This window comes from Myodes glareolus, chromosome 8 (assembly GCF_982192425.1).
Source record: "Myodes glareolus chromosome 8, mMyoGla1.1, whole genome shotgun sequence".
NCBI classification, from domain to species: Eukaryota; Metazoa; Chordata; class Mammalia; order Rodentia; family Cricetidae; genus Myodes; species Myodes glareolus.
Window position 1 is genome coordinate 73,966,853 of NC_142033.1, and position 16,445 is coordinate 73,983,297.

At 41.7% G+C, this 16,445-nt stretch overlaps 1 protein-coding gene across 8 annotated transcripts in view; it reads left to right on the forward strand.

The window, feature by feature from the left end:
* Positions 1-1,178: 1,178 nt before the first annotated feature.
* Nf2 (NF2, moesin-ezrin-radixin like (MERLIN) tumor suppressor) overlaps positions 1,179-16,445 on the forward strand; it is a 95,990-nt gene continuing 80,723 nt past the window's right edge. For 3 of the 8 annotated variants that reach the window (XM_085692094.2, XM_048449907.3, XM_048449906.3), the window contains exon 1: positions 1,182-1,723. Coding sequence is in view for 7 of the 8 variants with exons in the window: in XM_048449907.3 (XP_048305864.1) it covers positions 1,610-1,723 (114 nt within the window). In the remaining variant the exon portion in view is untranslated. Of the gene's footprint in view, positions 1,724-16,445 lie in introns of all 8 variants that reach the window. The other 5 variants (XM_048449908.3, XM_048449912.3, XM_048449911.3 and 2 more) reach the window with 3 other exon arrangements.

Genomic DNA, 16,445 nt, shown 5'->3' on the forward strand with positions numbered 1-16,445 from the left:
GAGCCACCCGCCAGGTGGTGGTGGGGCTGCACATGCCTTTAATCCCAGCACTCGGGAGGCAGAGGCAGGCGGATCTCTGTGAGTTCGAGGCCAGGCTGGTCTACAGAGTTAGTTCCAGGACAGTCTCCAAAGCGACAGAGAAACCCTGTCTCAAAAAACAAAACAAAACAAAACAAAAACCCAAAAAACAAAATAAATCAAACCCATTGTTGAAAAAAAAAAAAAGAGCCAAGCATCGGTTTTTTTCTAAGCCTACCGATCGCAGCTACTGCTCTAGCACCGTGCACACCACCATGAAGATAATGGACTAAATCTCTGAAACTGTAAGCCAGCCCCCAAATAAACGCATTTTTAGAAGAGTTGCCTTGGTCATGGTGTCTCTTCACAGCAACAGGACGGTAACTGGGACATAGATCTTTAAAACAAACAAAACTCTACAACTCTCATAGAAAGCTGAATTTCTCCTATACATAACACTTGATGACCATAGGGCACAAGTACTTCATGTATGTAGTGTGGAAAAACAAAAAATGCAGAGGACACCATGAAAATGCTTTCATTTTTCTCACCCTTTTTGATGTATCTCAGTTTCATGGGCTTCAACCTAGTAGGTGTCAGACACCATTCAAAAGCTTGCTGTATGTATTAAACAAGCTTCAAATTCCTCAACTACTCCAGAAGGTAAGGAAGGACAATCACGGTCCCTTGGGTAACTGCAGTTCTCGTAAAGAGAAGCTGGAGGATCAGGCAGGAAAGTGGGGGCCAAAATGGAATTTCGGCGGGGCGACGCATTTCTCCAGGGGCGGTCTCCATCCACGAAGTACCTCGTGAGCTCCGGCCCGGGCATCCACAGGTTTCTCGGGAAAGGCGCCGCCTGCGCCTTCTCCACCAGTCTTGCTAGAGTAGGCGTATGCTTTACGAACAAAAGCGTTTGGAGTGACCGCTTCTATAGCCTCTCAACGCCGAGCACAACCCCGCGCCCCTGGCTCAGTACAACTTTCAATTGGTGAAGTGGCCCTGGAGGAGGCGGGACGGAAGGGAAGTCCCGCCTTCCTCGGCACTTCAGCCAATCACAGCATCTGAGACGTGTTAGGTTGCATCCGTGTGTAGCGTTCTGAGCGGCCTGAGGGCGGGCGGGGGCCCGGCGGGTCGCTGAGGTGGGGGTTGGTGGAGGACTCTTCCCGAGGGCGCGCGGAGCCGAGCCGGTGACAGACGCGCACGCGTGCGTGCGCTCCCGACTCCTGCGCGGCCCCGCGACCCCCGTCGGGCCGCTGTGAGAGGCGCGGCGTCCGCGCCGGAGCCGTCTAGGATTCCAGCCCAGGGGCGTCCCCGGGCGTCCCCAGCCCGAGGCTCCGAGCGCCGGGCCGCGCCCGCTCCTGCCCGCGTCCCGTCCCCGCTGCCGTCAGAGGCTGCCCCTTAACTTGCCTCTCCGATTCGAGGGCCGGGTCCTCGCGGCCCATGGTGGCCGCTGGGGACCCACGCAGCCTAGGTCTGTCTCGGGCCGGGCAGCCGGCCACCATGGTGGCCCTGAGGCCTGTGCAGCTCCTCCAGGGGGGCTAATAGACCCAGAGCTTAGGGGTGAGAGGGTCCCAGGCCAGAACCCTGCGCCATGGCTGGAGCCATCGCTTCCCGCATGAGCTTCAGCTCACTCAAGAGGAAGCAGCCCAAGACATTCACTGTGAGGATCGTCACCATGGACGCCGAGATGGAGTTCAACTGCGAGGTAACCAGCCGCCAGTCCCGACGGACTATGAGCGGAGAGCCGCGGAATCCCTGCCTGTCCGGCCGGAGTGCGCGTCCCCACTCACGGGGCGCCCTCGCTGCGGTGACAGTCGAGGTGGAAGCTTGAGGGATTCTGTATATACCATCTCTGGGCAAGGGTGGAGATGGTCAGAACCGGAAAGGACTTTCTAGGCCCAGATCACAAGTTAAAGCTAGTTGTTGCCTTTTTAAAACAAAACGTGGGTCTCTTGGTTTTGGCACTTCTTGAAAGTTATTTTCATTCATTTGTTATTGGAAAAAACTGGAATCTTCTATAGTAACGTACTCGTTTACAGTGTGTAGGGCTTACGCTTAATATTCCAGGGAGTTTCTCATTAGGAATTGTTATGTACGCTAGATCTTAAAAATTACATCTAGCCGGGCAGTGGTGGTGCATGCCTTTAATCCTAGCACTCAGGAGGCAGAGGCAAGCGGATCTCTGTGAGTTCGAGGCCAGCCTGGGCTATAGAGCTAGTTTCGGGCTAGACTCCAAAACTACAGAGAAACCATTTCTCGAAAAACAAAACAAAAAGTTACTACCAGTTTTGTTGAAAGTTTATACTTTTCCCTGTCCCAAAGTTTAAAGTTTCTAGAAAAACTCTGAGGAAAAAGTGACTTAAGTTTACTTTCCGTAGTTTCTAACATGGTAATAATAGCTATCATCTGTTGAAAGTACACGCGCACGTGTGTGTGTGTGTGTGTTTGTGTTTTTAACATGGTGATAATAGCTATCATTTTTTGAAAGTGTGTGTGTGTGTATGTTGTGCAAACACTCCATCCCTGGGTTATATCCACAGACATTTATACATTTAACTCTCAAAAAACAAAACAACCACCAAAAAAATCAGTCAGGATTATGACCCTGGAATATATTTGATCTGGTTTCCTGGCCTATTGCTTCTAAAACCCTTGAAATCTCCAAAATAATAAGTGTCTTCTTGTGTGCTAGTAAGTTGCATTAGTTTAGGATTCAGCTTGGTTGCCAGAAAGGCTTAGTTAGCATCCTTAAGGTTGAGACTTCTCAATTCTTCACTCAAGATGGGATTGATGGTTAGATTGATCACCAAAGGCCAGTGATTTAATCAATAATGCCTTTATAATTAAGTCTCCATAAACTTCCAAAAGGAAGGGTTTAGAGAACTTCCATCTGAACATGTGTGCTAGGAGTGGGCATACAACTCTGTACCCTTTCCCACACGCCTTACTTTATGCATTTAAAAAGAGCTGGTAATATCTTGTGTCCCTTGTAATATCCCTGATTAAAAAAAAATAGGTAAATATGAGTGTGAGGTGCTCTACTAAACTAACTGAACCCAAAGAGGGAGTGTGGCACCTCAGTTTGTTGCTAGTCAGAAACCCGTGCTTGGCATCAGACACAGGAGGCTGACTTGTGTGACTAACACTTTAACCCATGAGATTTAACATTCCACGTAGTGTGTCAGAATTGAATTAAAGGACACTCAGCTGGTATCTGATGAAAGAAAGAATTGTTTGATTGGTTGATATTGCCATCTTATTTAACTTTTTAATTTTTATTGTTTTTTTGTTGAAATATTTTTGGCCAGGTGCGTCAGTTCACACCTGTAAGCCCAGTGCTTAGGAGACTGAGCCAGAGGATCGTGAGAGTTCAAGGCTAGCGTGGGCTATAGAATGTGGACGGTGGTGATGCTTTCAGAAGCAGCAACAGGTGGATCTCTGTGAGTTTGAGGCCAGCATGGTCTACAAAACGAGTTTCAGAACAGCCAAGCCGTGGCCACACAGAGAAACCCTGTCTTGAAAAATCAAAACCAAAAAAAAAAAAGTGGAAAAAAACCTTTACTATTTCCTTCCTTCTTACATATGTAGAGTGTCTCAAGATTTTGAGCTTTAGACTAAGCTTTTAGCCAAGATGGTACTTAATTTAGTCTTTGCTACCCAGCAACATTAGTAGGAGTGACAGTAAGTCAGGAGTTACCAGATTGTTTGTACTCATGGCTGTGTAGTAGTCAGTCATTTCAGCTTTGCAGGCTCTTGGAACTGTTGAAACAAACTACTCAGCTCTTAAGCTTTGGTTTTAGCTGACTGTATCAGGAGCTCCACTGACATATTCTACTCCAAAACTAGAGAACATTCCTTTGAAAACACGCTTTGGAAATAGTTGTAAGGGTGAACAACTGCTACCGCAAGAAATCAGTGGAAATTCAATAAGGTGAGTAGTTTGCATAAAGACTTCAAGACTGGCGGAGTTAGATAGGTTCCGCTCCTCATTGCTGAGGCTGACTGAGTCTTAGGAAGGTGTCATGGAGAGTGAATCCTCCTTTTTCTACCCAATCCTTACCTGTGGAACAGGGTGTGGCAAACTCAGAAGGTTTAGGACCTAACTGCTCTTTTCTTGACCTTGACTTGTGAGGTGGTTATTGACCTCAGAAAAAGCAAGTTGAAACCTCACCCTGTTGTGTTTTTTTCCACCAAAAGCTTGGTCCTGGAATTGGTGGGGAAAGGGATCTCTTAGAGAAAGGCTTGCCATTATCCCTTTCCCCATCTCCAGAATCCTGGTTCCATGCCTGAGGAATGGAGGGAGCAGGACTTAAACAGCTGTTGACTAGGGGACAGCTCTAATAAAGCTGGTGCAGGTGCCCCAGACTAAACCCCTAGCACCAAACCCACAAACAAACAAAACCCAGATTGTCCTAATCTTACCCCAGAGGACATAACTTCACCTTGAAAAACTCTAGGACAACTCTGAGGCCATTTCTGAGACCTCTCAGCATTAGTGCTTCCCCCTCCCCTGGGAACCAAGGATCTAACAACTACACATGCACACACTGGAATGTTGGGAACTTTCCATCTCCCTGAGTCCTTGTGAATGTTCTCCAAATAGAACTCAGTTATTGGAATTGGGGCAAGATAACCCTTAGATGTTGACTCAGTTCCTCGGCCTTGGTCAGGGAATGCTGACTCAGTTCCTCGGATATGGTTAGAATGACTCACAGATATTTCCCCCTTACCCCAACTGATCTAGCAACCACTCTCTCACCATGTCTCAGATGAGCTTTTTACTTTAAAAGTAGTCTATACCAGCTATTCGGGGTCTTTTGGCTTCTTGAATGCTGAAAGACCCTGTCATGACAGAATTAAATCATCTTGCTTTTACATCAACTGCGGTGTGAGAGTGGTCTCTTGGGGTGACTCCTACTGGTAGTTGTACTTCAGGGTCCAACAATCTGAAACACAGTGGGAAAAGGCAGTCTTGAGAGTACAAGGTTTTAGTGAGGAAAGATTAGATTTCATGAAGACACAGCCTAGACCGCATGTTTTCCAGTTTGCAAGAAATTATTAGGGAACTCTCCTTAGGTAAGAATAGAGATCAAACATTTAGCTCAGCAGCTCCCTCAGAGTAACCAGCAATTCAGTAGGCTAGTTTGTATACAAGTTGTGCCCCAGGGCATTGTTACAAATATTAGAAAAGCAAGCCACAATTAGAATTTAACAGCTAGATGGTCATGGAAAGGGAAGACTAAAGCCATGTCATTCAAGGTTCACTAGCCAAATAAACACCTCCCTGTGAGGAAAAGTCACAGGCCTTCACACTGTGAGATAAGTAGATTTTGTTAAATCTTCCAACCAGTCACAAAACAGATAAATAAATGATAAGTCTTAAAGTTGGATTTGATGGTCTGTGTCTGTAATCTTAGCTCTTTCAAGACTGGGGGCAGCAGAATGGACAGTCAAGGCCAGCCTGAGTTACAGAGCAAGTCCTGTCTCAAAAATGCAAGGACAGAGTGCTGCCCTTCCCCCACCAAATAAAAGCCCTGGATACGGGCATCTGTACCCAGAGTCACTAAAATATATTAACTGAAATGTCCGAAACATCAAAAACTTTGAGATACGTAAAGAAATGGGAAAATATGACCAGTACAAGGAAGGAAGAGGAGGTGGGTATGGGAAAGCTAGCTACAGAAGTCTCTGTGAGAGCGAACAGGGGTCAGAATTAACAAAAAAAAAGGCTTTAGGGGAGATTGTTCAGTCTTTAAACTGCTTACCATGCAAGTATGAGAATCTGAGCTTTGATCCTAAACACGCATTTAAAAGCTGTGATGGAGAGTGGAAGCAGGAAGATCTCTGGAGCTTGCTGGCCAGCCAGTCTAACTGAATCATTGAGCTCTAGTGTCAGTGAGTGACCTTGTCACTCAAAGGTGGAGAGTAATAGTGGAAGACACTTGATATTGACCTCAGGCTTCCACATTTCCATGTGCACCACACAAGTACACATCCATTTACAAGCACACACTCTTGAATACACACACACACACACACACACACACACACACAAGATTTAGCCATTATAAATATATTTCCAGAACTTAAGGGAAGCACAAAGTAGTAAAATAAGGCAACAAGATACTGCCAAATCAAATGGATGTCACTAAAGAGAGAAATTATAAAAGAGAGTCAAATGAAAGTTCTAGAGTTGAAAAATCCAATAGCTAGAATAAAATATTCAATAGAGGAACCCCAGTTATAAATTTGGACTGTCAGAAGAAAGAAGTCAACTAAGAATTAGATCTAGTAAAGTTGAATATAGGTTAGTCATTTCAGAGTGGTGAAGACGAGATAACCAAGAACTGGGAGGATTTGTTGCTCAAAAACCTACCTTATAAGAGGTTAAGGGGTCCCTCAGGCTGAAAGCAAGAGACCTCAGTAATTCAAATGTGCATGAGAAAATAGTAAAGGTAATTATGTGATTATATAAGATGCTGTAAGCACATCATTTTCTCCTTAGCCGAGTAAAAATGTTTAAGTCCTTGTAATGTTAAACATGTAATATGTATTATATGTATAACACATTTGGTAACAATAACAGAAGAAATGCGTTGAAACAAAGCTATAATGGGTTAAGAAAATGACCTCAGAATCGCTGTAATAATGAATTAGTGTGTATGTAAATTTGATGTATGTATATACTAATACCACATTAGAACATTTCTGGATCACTTAAAGTGAACTAATATAAACCTGAAGTTGATTTTGATAAGTCAAGAATATATGATAAGCTCCAGAGCTGCTACTTTTAGTAGGTCTAAAAATATGAACACAGGACTTAGAGAGATGGCTCAGTAGTTAAGAGCACTTGTTCGTCTTGCAAAGGATCCAGAATTCCAGGATTGGTTCCCAAACCCATATGTCAGCTCATAACTATCTGTAACTCCAGTACCAGGTGATCTGATGTCCTCTCTGACCTGTATGGGCATTGCATTCATGTGGCATTCCACATGCAGACAGTATACTCATACACAAAACAATGAATCTTTCTTTTAAAAAGAAAAAGGTTATTAAAATTTATTTATTTATTTGGTTTGGGTTTTGTTTTTATTTTTTTATTTTATTTATTTATTTTTTTGAGACAGGGTTTCTCTGTGTAGCCTCTGCTCTGCAGAGGAAGCTAACCTTGAACTCAAATCCATTTACCTCTGATTTCCAAATACTGGGATTAAAGGCATGAAATACCTTACCTGTTTACCTATTTTGTTGTTGTTGTTGTTTTTGTTTTTGGAGACAGGGTTTCTCTGTAGCTTTGGAGCCTGTCCTGGAACTAGCTCTTGTAGACCAGGCTGGTCTCGAACTCACAGAGATCCACCTGCCTCTTCCTCCCAAGTGCTGGGATTAAAGGCGTGCACCACAACACACCTGGCATCAATAAAATTTTAAATGTGTTTCATTAAAAATGGTAAGATTGATGGGCAGATGAGATGGCTCAGCAGGTTCTTGCTGCCAAGTCTAAAAGACTGAGTTTGATCCTGGAACTCACACAATGTAAGGAGAGAATGAGTTGCAGCAAGTTATCCTCTGGCCTCCACACAAATGTACATATAGACCAATGTGTACACACACCCTAAAGGAAATGGTTTTTATTATTTTTTTATTTATTAATTTAGACCAACGTGTACACACACCCTAAAGGAAATGGTTTTATTTATTTCTTATTTATTTTTTATTTATTTTTTATTTTCGAGACAGGGTTTCTCTGTAGTTTTTGGTGCCTGTCCTAGAACTAGCTCTTGTAGACCAGGCTGGCCTTGAACTCACGGAGATCTACCTACCTCTGCCTCCCAAGTACTGGGATCAAAGGCGTGTGCCACTAGTGCCCGGCATAGGAAATGTTTAAGAAAATTAAAAATTTAAATTTACTTTATGAGTGTTTTTCATGTGTGTATATATGTGCACCACATGTGTACAATACACTTGGTGGTCAGAAGACGTTAGAGATATGTAAATCTTGGCGCTTTGTGGCCAGCCAGTTGTTGAGCTTTAGGTTCAGTGAGAGATTCTGTCTCCAAAACAAACAAGGTGAAGCATAATTGAAGAAGACATTTGACACAGGTCAGTGAACTAGCACACATGTATACACACATATACACTGTACCCCCCCACATGACATTACATTAAAAAATAGATTGATTGCACACATTAAAAAATAGACTTAATTGAAATTTAAAACTTTTGTGCTTCAAAGGGCAGAGTTAAATGAAGAGAAAAAGTAACAGGTGGTATAGTTGAGAAGGGACTTTGTGAGGATTGTTCATCAGTGTGAACATCAGTGTGGATTTAGAATCACCATAGAAACATACTTGAACCTTCAATCCCAGCAGTCACAGAGGTAGATGGTTCTCTGTGAGTTCAAGCCCAGTTTGACCTACAGGACAGCCAAAGTTACATATTGAGACCCTGTCTAACACTCCCTCAGCTCTTACCCTCAAAATATCTGAGTACGTTTCCAGAAAGTTTTAATTGAAGAGGGAAGCCACACTCAAAATGTGAGTGGTATCATCATACCACTCTGGTCAGACTAAATAAAAAGGATAAAGCAAGCTGAATGTAAGAATCTCTCTGTGCTTCCTGTAATATGAGCAGCTGCCTAATAATGTCCTTGCCACCATACCTTCCCTGCCATAATAGACTGTCCTCTCAAACTGTGGGTCAGAATAAACTCTCTGATTTGCTTTTTATCGTAACAACAAGAAAGCTAATTCAGACTTACATCTAAAACATAACTCTTTTTAAATTTCTTTTTATTTTTATGTTCATTGGTGTTTTGCCTGCATGTGTATCTGTGTAAAAGTGTCAGAACTCATGGAGCTGGAGTTACAGACAGTTGTGAGCTGCCATGTGGATGCTGGGAATTGAATCGGGTTCTCTGGAAGAGCAGCCAGTGCTTTTAAGTGCTGAGTCATCTCTCTTAGACTTATAAATAATTCTTATATTTCAATAATCAAAAGACAACCCATTTAATAAATGGACATAAGATCTGAATAGACCTTTTCTAATGAAGATATATAGCCAATAAACACAAGAAGAGATACTCAGTGTCATTAATCATCAAGAAAGTGTAAATCAAAAGCAGCATAATGAGAAATTTACTACAAAGAAAGGCAGCCAGTAAGATTCCTGGAATGAAAAAGTTATGTAATGTCACTGCGAATGTGGAGAAAGCCATTGTGAAAAATTGTGGGCATTTCCTCACCTTAAGCATAGTTTCTAGCAGTTCTACTCATAGAACCCATCAGACAGAAATAATGTGTTTACAGAGAAACTCATGGCTGAATTATTCACAATAGCCAAGAAGTGAAAGCAACTCTGCTGTCCTCTGATAGATAGCTTATGCATTCTATGGGATATGATTTGGCAATAAAATAGAATGACATATCAATACATGTTTCTTAAAACAGGAGTCACAGAAGAACATATAATACCATCCATGGAAAATCTAGAGTAGGATATTAATGGAGATAGATTATAGATTAGTGGTTACTCAGGACTCAGAAAATGAATGGGAGTTTAGGGGTATTTTTAGGATATGAAGTTTCTTCTTGAAGTGATGTAAATGTTCTTGAAGCTGAAGGTTAGAGTGTGTACTCAGCATGTCTAAGGCTCTGGATTCTATTCCCAGTGCTGAAAAACAAATACTACTATGGGCAATATGTAATCTGGCAGCTAGGAGCCAAGGAATACCACAACAAACCTCACACAAGAGATTTATTGGGAGAGAAAAAAAGAAAAAAAAACAGGAGGGTGGCTGCTATTGTTGATTTTTTTTTAAAGTTTTATTTATTTATTTATTTGTTTGTTTTGTTTACAGTGTTCTGTCTGCATGTGTGCCTGCAGGCCAGAAGAGGGCACCAGATTTCATTATAGATGGTTGTGAGCCACCATGTGGTTGCTGGGAATTGAACTCAGGACCTCTGGAAGAACAATCAGTGCTCTTAACCTCTGAGCCATCTCTCCAGCCCCTATTGTTGATTTTTTCTTTTTCTTTTTTTTCTTTTTTTTTAAATTGATATTTACTGAACTCTCCATTTTTCTCTGCTCTCCTCCCTGCCTCTCCCTTCCCCACTTCAATCCTCCCGCAAGGTCCTCATACTCCCATTTTACTCAGGAGATCTTGTCTTTTTATACTTTCTACTTCCCATGTAGATTAGATCTATGTACGTCTCTCTTAGTGTCTGCATTGTTGTCTAGGTTCTCTGGGATTGTGGTTTGTAGGCTGGCTTTCTTTGCTTTATGTTTAAAAACCACCTATGAGTGAGTACATGTGATAATTGGTTTTTTGTGTCTAGGTTACCTCACTCAAAATAATATTTTTTAGCTCCATCCATTTTCCTGCAAAATTCAAGCTGTCGTTATTTTTTTCTGCTGTGCAGTACTCCATTGTGTAAATGTACCACATTTTCCTTATCCATTCTTCGGTCGAGGAGCATTTAGGTTGTTTCCAGGTTCTGGCTATGACAAACAAAGCTGCTACGAACATAGTTGAGCACATGTCCTTGTGGCACGATTGAGCATCCTTTGGATATATACCCAAAAGTGGTATTACTGGGTCTTGAGGAAGGTTGTTTCCTCATTTTCTGAGAAATCACCACATTGACATCCAAAGGGATTGTACCAGCTTGCATTCCCACCAAAATGCACAGGTGTTCCCTTTTCCCCACAACCTCTCCAGCATAAGTTGTCATCAGTGTTTTTGATCTTGGCCATTCTTACAGGTGTAAGATGGAATCTCAGAGTTGTTTTGATTTGCATTTCTCTGATGTCTAAGGATGTTGAACATTTCCTTAAGTGTCTTTCAACCGTTTTAGATTCCTCTGTTGAGAGTTCTCTGTTTAGGTCTGTACTCCATTTTTTTATTGGATTATGTGATCTTTTGGTGTCCAATTTCTTGAGTTCTTTGTATATTTTGGAGATCAGACCTCTGTCTGATGTGGGGTTAGTGAAGATCTTTTCCCATTCTGTAGGCTGTCGTTTTGTCTTGTTGACCATGTCCTTTGCTTTTACAGAAGCTTTTCAGTTTCAGGAGGTCCCGTTTATTAATGTTTCTCTCAGTGTCTGTGCTGCTGGGGTTTTATTTAGGAAGTGGTTCCCTGTGCCAATGCGTTCAGATGTACTTCCTACTTTCTCTTCTGTAAGATTCAGTGTGGCTGACTTTATGTTGAGGTCTTTGGTCCATTTGGACTTGAGTTTTGTGCATGGTGATAGATATGGGTTTATTTTTCTACATGTTGATATCCAGTTATGCCAGCACCACTTGTTAAATATGCTTTCTTTTTTTCCATTTAATATTTTCTGCTTCTTTATCAAATATCAGGTGTTTGAAGATGTGTGGTTTGATATCCGGGTCTTCTATTCGGTTCCATTGGTCCTCCTGTCTGTTCTTATGCTAGTACCAGGCTGTTTTCAGTACTGTAGCTCTGTAGTAGAGTTTGAAGTCAGAGATTGTGATGCCTCCAGAAGTTCTTTTATTGCCCAGGATTGTTTTGGCTATCCTGGGTTTTTTGCTTTTCCAAATGAGGTTGAGTACCGTTCTTTCAACGTCTTTGAAGAATTTTGCTGGGATTTTGATGGGCATTGCGTTGAATCTGTAGATTGTAGGGGTTTTTTACTCTTTACTTTTTTGGGATGCCTGCCACCCAGCTCCCAAATAAATATACATGGAGGCTTACTCTTTTAAATGCCTGGCCTTAGCTTGGCTTGTTTCCTTCCCTTCCCTTCCCTTCCCTTCCCTTCCCTTCCCTTCCCTTCCCTTCCCTTCCCTTCCCTTCCCTTCCCTTCCCTTCCCTTCCCTTTCCTTTCCTTTCTTTTCCTTTCTCTTCCCTCCCTTCCCCCTTCCCCTCCCTCCTTCCTTTTTTCTTCCTTTTCTTGTTTTTTTCTTTTGAGACAGGGTTTCTCTATGTAGCTTTTGGAGCCTGTCCTGTAACTCTCTGTAGACCAGACTGGCCTCGAACTCAGAGATCCTCCTGCCTCTGCCTCCTGAGTACTGGGATTGTCTTGCACCACCACCACCTGCTAGCCAGCTTTTCTTAAATTAGCCTGTCTACTTTTTGCTCCAGGTTTTTACCTTTCTCTATTTCTGTATATCTTTTCTTTTTTTCTTATTTCATGTCTGGCTATATGGCTAGCCCTAGAGTCCTCCTCTCCTCCTTTTCACGTTCCTTCTTCTTTCTCTTCTTTTTATTCTGCCTACCTGCTAGCCCTACCTATCCTTTTGCCTTGCTATTGCTGTTTCCCTCTTTATTAGACCAATCAGGTAGTTTAGACAGGCAAAGTAACGCAGCTTCACAGAGTTAAACAAAAGCAACATAAAAGATTGCAACATCTTTGCATCATTAAAACAAGTGTTCCACAGCATAAACAAATGTAACACATTGTAAAATAATGTTCCACAGCAGGCTGCCTCTGCTTAGATGATAAACAGCAGCAAACTGAAAGAGATACAGGATTTGTATAGAGTTTCTTGGGAAGGGAGTGGAACTTTTCAGGGTGAAGCTTTCCAGGTTGGAGATTAGTGGGATTTCATGTCCTGAGATTAGGATTTTACTCTGTAGGGTGGGGGCAGGTTCCAGCGGTTAGGGTAGTTAGAATATTTTGTGGGTGGAACCTGGTAATCAGATGGCCTTTGGAAGGGTCTGACTCCTTGTGTGGCTTGAGAGGCTTACATGATGGTTATATAACCTTATGAATATGCTAAAAATAATTGAACTGTACAATTTAGATAGATGAATTCTAAAAGCATGTGAATTATATCTTTAAAAAAAACTTTTATGCCAGGCAGTGGTGGCGTACACCTTTAATCCTAGCACTTGGGAGGCAGAGACAGGCAGATCTCTGTGAGTTCGAGGCCAGCCTGGTCTACAAGAGCTAGTTTCAGGACAGGCTCTAAAACTACAGCAAAACCCTGTCTCGAAAAAACAAAAAAACAAAAAACAAAACAAAAAAAAAAACCCCAAAACCAACCAAACAAACAAACAAAAAAACACTTTTATAAAAGCCACCTTAGGCCAAATCTAAGCAGTGGCTATTATTCTGTTGTTATTTATAAAACTTTATGGACACAGAAATTTGAATTTTATGGCTGATAAAAATTAAAAATTAGAGGAACTGGGGAGATGGCTCAGAGGCCCTGCTGCTCTTCCAGAGGACCTGATTTCAATTCCCAACAACCACAGGGTGGCTCTCAACCATCTATAATGAGATCTGGTGCCCTCTTCTGGCATGCTGGCATGCATGCACACAGACTACTGATATATAATAAATATTTAAAATATAATTTTTGAGTTAGAGATGACTTAGCAATTAAGAACACTTCTTGTTCTTGCAGAAGACCTGGGTTTTATTCCCAGCACCCACATGGCTTACAACTGCCAATAACTTCAGTTCTAGGAGATTTGATGCCCTCTTTTGACCTCTATGGACACTAGGCATGTCCATGGTGCTGAGACATATATGTAGGCAGAATACTTATACAATAAAATACCTCTTTAAAAAGTTTTATAAAATAAAAAATAATTCTTAGCTCTATGTAGAATAAGGACGTTTTGGGTCTTATGGACATTAGTTTGATGGCCTCTAATAAGTTCTTGCTGATCATTATGAGAGAGTCTATCTGATCGACTAGCCAGTAGGGAAAAGGATTTTGTTCGACATTTATTCAACCATAATTCTGTCAGGAAAAACTTTCTTTTAGGGGTATGTGGCACTGAGGATTGAATTTCATGTCTAGCAGGCAAGTGTTACACCACTTTCTTCTAGGGGAGGGAAGCAGACCAAGGTTTCATATAGCCCAGTTGGCCTTGATCTTGGGTGTGTAACTGCAGGTGACCTTGAATTACCTGTTTACTGCCTCTGTCTTCCAAGTGCTTGGCTTTAGGCATGTGTCTTCGTGCCCAGCTAGAAAGATGGCTTAGTGGTTAAGACCATGTACTAGCTGGGCACAGTGGTGCACACCTTTAATCCAAGCACTCGGGAGGCAGAGTGGATCTCTGAGTTTGGGGCTGCTTGGTCTACATAGTAAATTGCAGGACAGCCAGAGCTACATATTGAGACTCTGTCTTGAAAGAAAAAACAAAATCAACAACAACAGAAACAGAGCATATACTGTTGAAATTTGCAGAAGACTTGAATTTTGTTCCTAGCACCCATGTCAGGATCATCTGTAACTCCAGCTCCAGAGAGATCTTAGGCCTCTAGCCTCCATATGCACTTGGATTCTCATATGCACATACCTATACATAGACTCCTACATACACACATAATTAAAGTAGTAAAAATAAATCTTTAAAAAGTGATCTGTAGATCCAAAAATAAATAATAGGTAGCATTATCAACTAGTGTGTAGTTTCTCAGCTGTGGCACTGTTGATGCTTGGACGGAGTAATCTTTTGTATGGATAGCATTCCTGTGCACTGTAGGATTCTTCTTCTTGTTGTTGTTGTTTTGTATTTTTTAAAGAGTTGTCTATGTAGGCCTGGCTGATCTAGAACTTAATATGTAGTCTAGACTGCAAACTTTGGTTTTGGTTTTTTGAGATGGAGGTTTTTCTATGTAGCTTTGAAGCCTGTCCTGGAACTAGCTCTGTAGACCATAGAAATCTGCCTGCCTCTGCCTCCCAAGTGCTGGGATTAAAGGCATGTGCCATCACATGGAGATGTTAATAAAACCTGGGTAGATTCTGATCTAGGAATTCTGTAGTGGAACTAAGAAATCTATTTCTCATTGACTGTCAGATGATGCCAGTGGTGCTAGTCCAGTGACCACAATTTAAGTAGCAAAGCAGTAATAGAAAGCACATGAACTTTGAAATAAGACAGACTGAGTCTCAAAGTTCTGCCTCTTTTCCTATCCACTTCTGCTTAGGATGTGATATTTACGCTCTATTGGCTCAGTTTCCACACCAGTAAAGTGGGACTGATAGTGCTGGCCCTACACACTTGTTTCAAGATTGTGTGATGCTTAGTGCCTAAGGAAGAAGGAGCAGAAAGGGCTATAACTGGCCTGAACAAGGAGGCTTGCATCACCTTAGGCACTGTCTTCTTGTGGTTTTTGTTAAGTCATTGCATCTCCCTGGACATCAAATTATAGTGGAAACACCATTTATAAATGATGTTTGAATATTCTGTTGAAAGTAATAATAGTTTGTTCTATGGTGGTAGAGAGAGCTTGGAGAAGCAAATAGTCTCACTCTCTGCCATGTTTTCGTGCCAAGCTTATGCAAGGAGATGTAGATATGCTTCCAGTGAAAAGAGAAAGTCAGTACTTGTGGAACTCTTGGCTTTGTTAAGGTCAGATGGTAATGACCTTCCATTAAAATCGAAGGACTCGATTTTAAAACCAGTGGGAACTGGCATATGAGTCAGGTTACCTTATGGCAATAAGTTCAGGATTTTTGCTGCAGAGATGGGGGTGGACTCTTTCTTGCTCTGTTTGCTGCATTGCACAATTGGCTCGATGCTCTAGAAAATTTTTCCACTTGAGAGATTTGATATTTGTCATCTTGAGAAAGTGGGTGCTGAATGTAATTTGCCAGGAGGCTAAATGGTTATGTTATTTCTTATCTAGGCTGGAATTTTGCTCTAATAATTCAATCTTCAGTAAGATAGCCAAATTTGAAAAATGTCTCAAAATTGAGTTGTAGGAGATTCTAATACTGTATTACAGAGGAAACAAAGCTTTCTCATGTTATTTGACATTTTAAATGTTTTCACCACAACCAATGTGTTTATGATCAATTGAATGCCAGCATTACAGGCCATTACACCATATAAGAAGTAGACATAGTTTTTCAATAACAGAGAGAACCTTCAGTGGGAGGGCAGAAGAAATAATTTTGGTAATTTTAGTAGGATATTTATTCCTATACTTTCCAAAATGTCAGCAAATGACACCTGGAAGTTATGGTTGTGACTATTTTGTAGGCTGTATAGGATGTTAGGACTGCATGTGTGTGCACTAAGGAATTTCTTATTACAGAAGAAAGGCTGTCATCATTCTCTTTTACCACCTGTGTTCTATGGATATATATAGGCAGTGCCTTTGATCTGTGGTCTGTGATGTGGACAGGATAGGTTGAAGGGTGACCTAGTGGAGAGGCAGGGAGCATGCTGTTTAGTGCTATTGTTCCATGAATCCTGCGTCTGCTCTTTATGTGACGAATGCCTAAGGAATAGCAATGACTGTGTGTCATGTGTAATGTTCAGTGCTTTAAATGCCTGATTCCATTTGGTACAACAGGGCTTCATTTATTTATTCAGGAGATACTGAGTTCCCACATGGTCGAGGCAGCCAGCATCACCTAGTAGTGATCAACATCATTTTGGACATGAGTGTTGTTTACTTTGTTTCTGGGGGGGGGGATGGGATTAGACAGAGTAAATAGC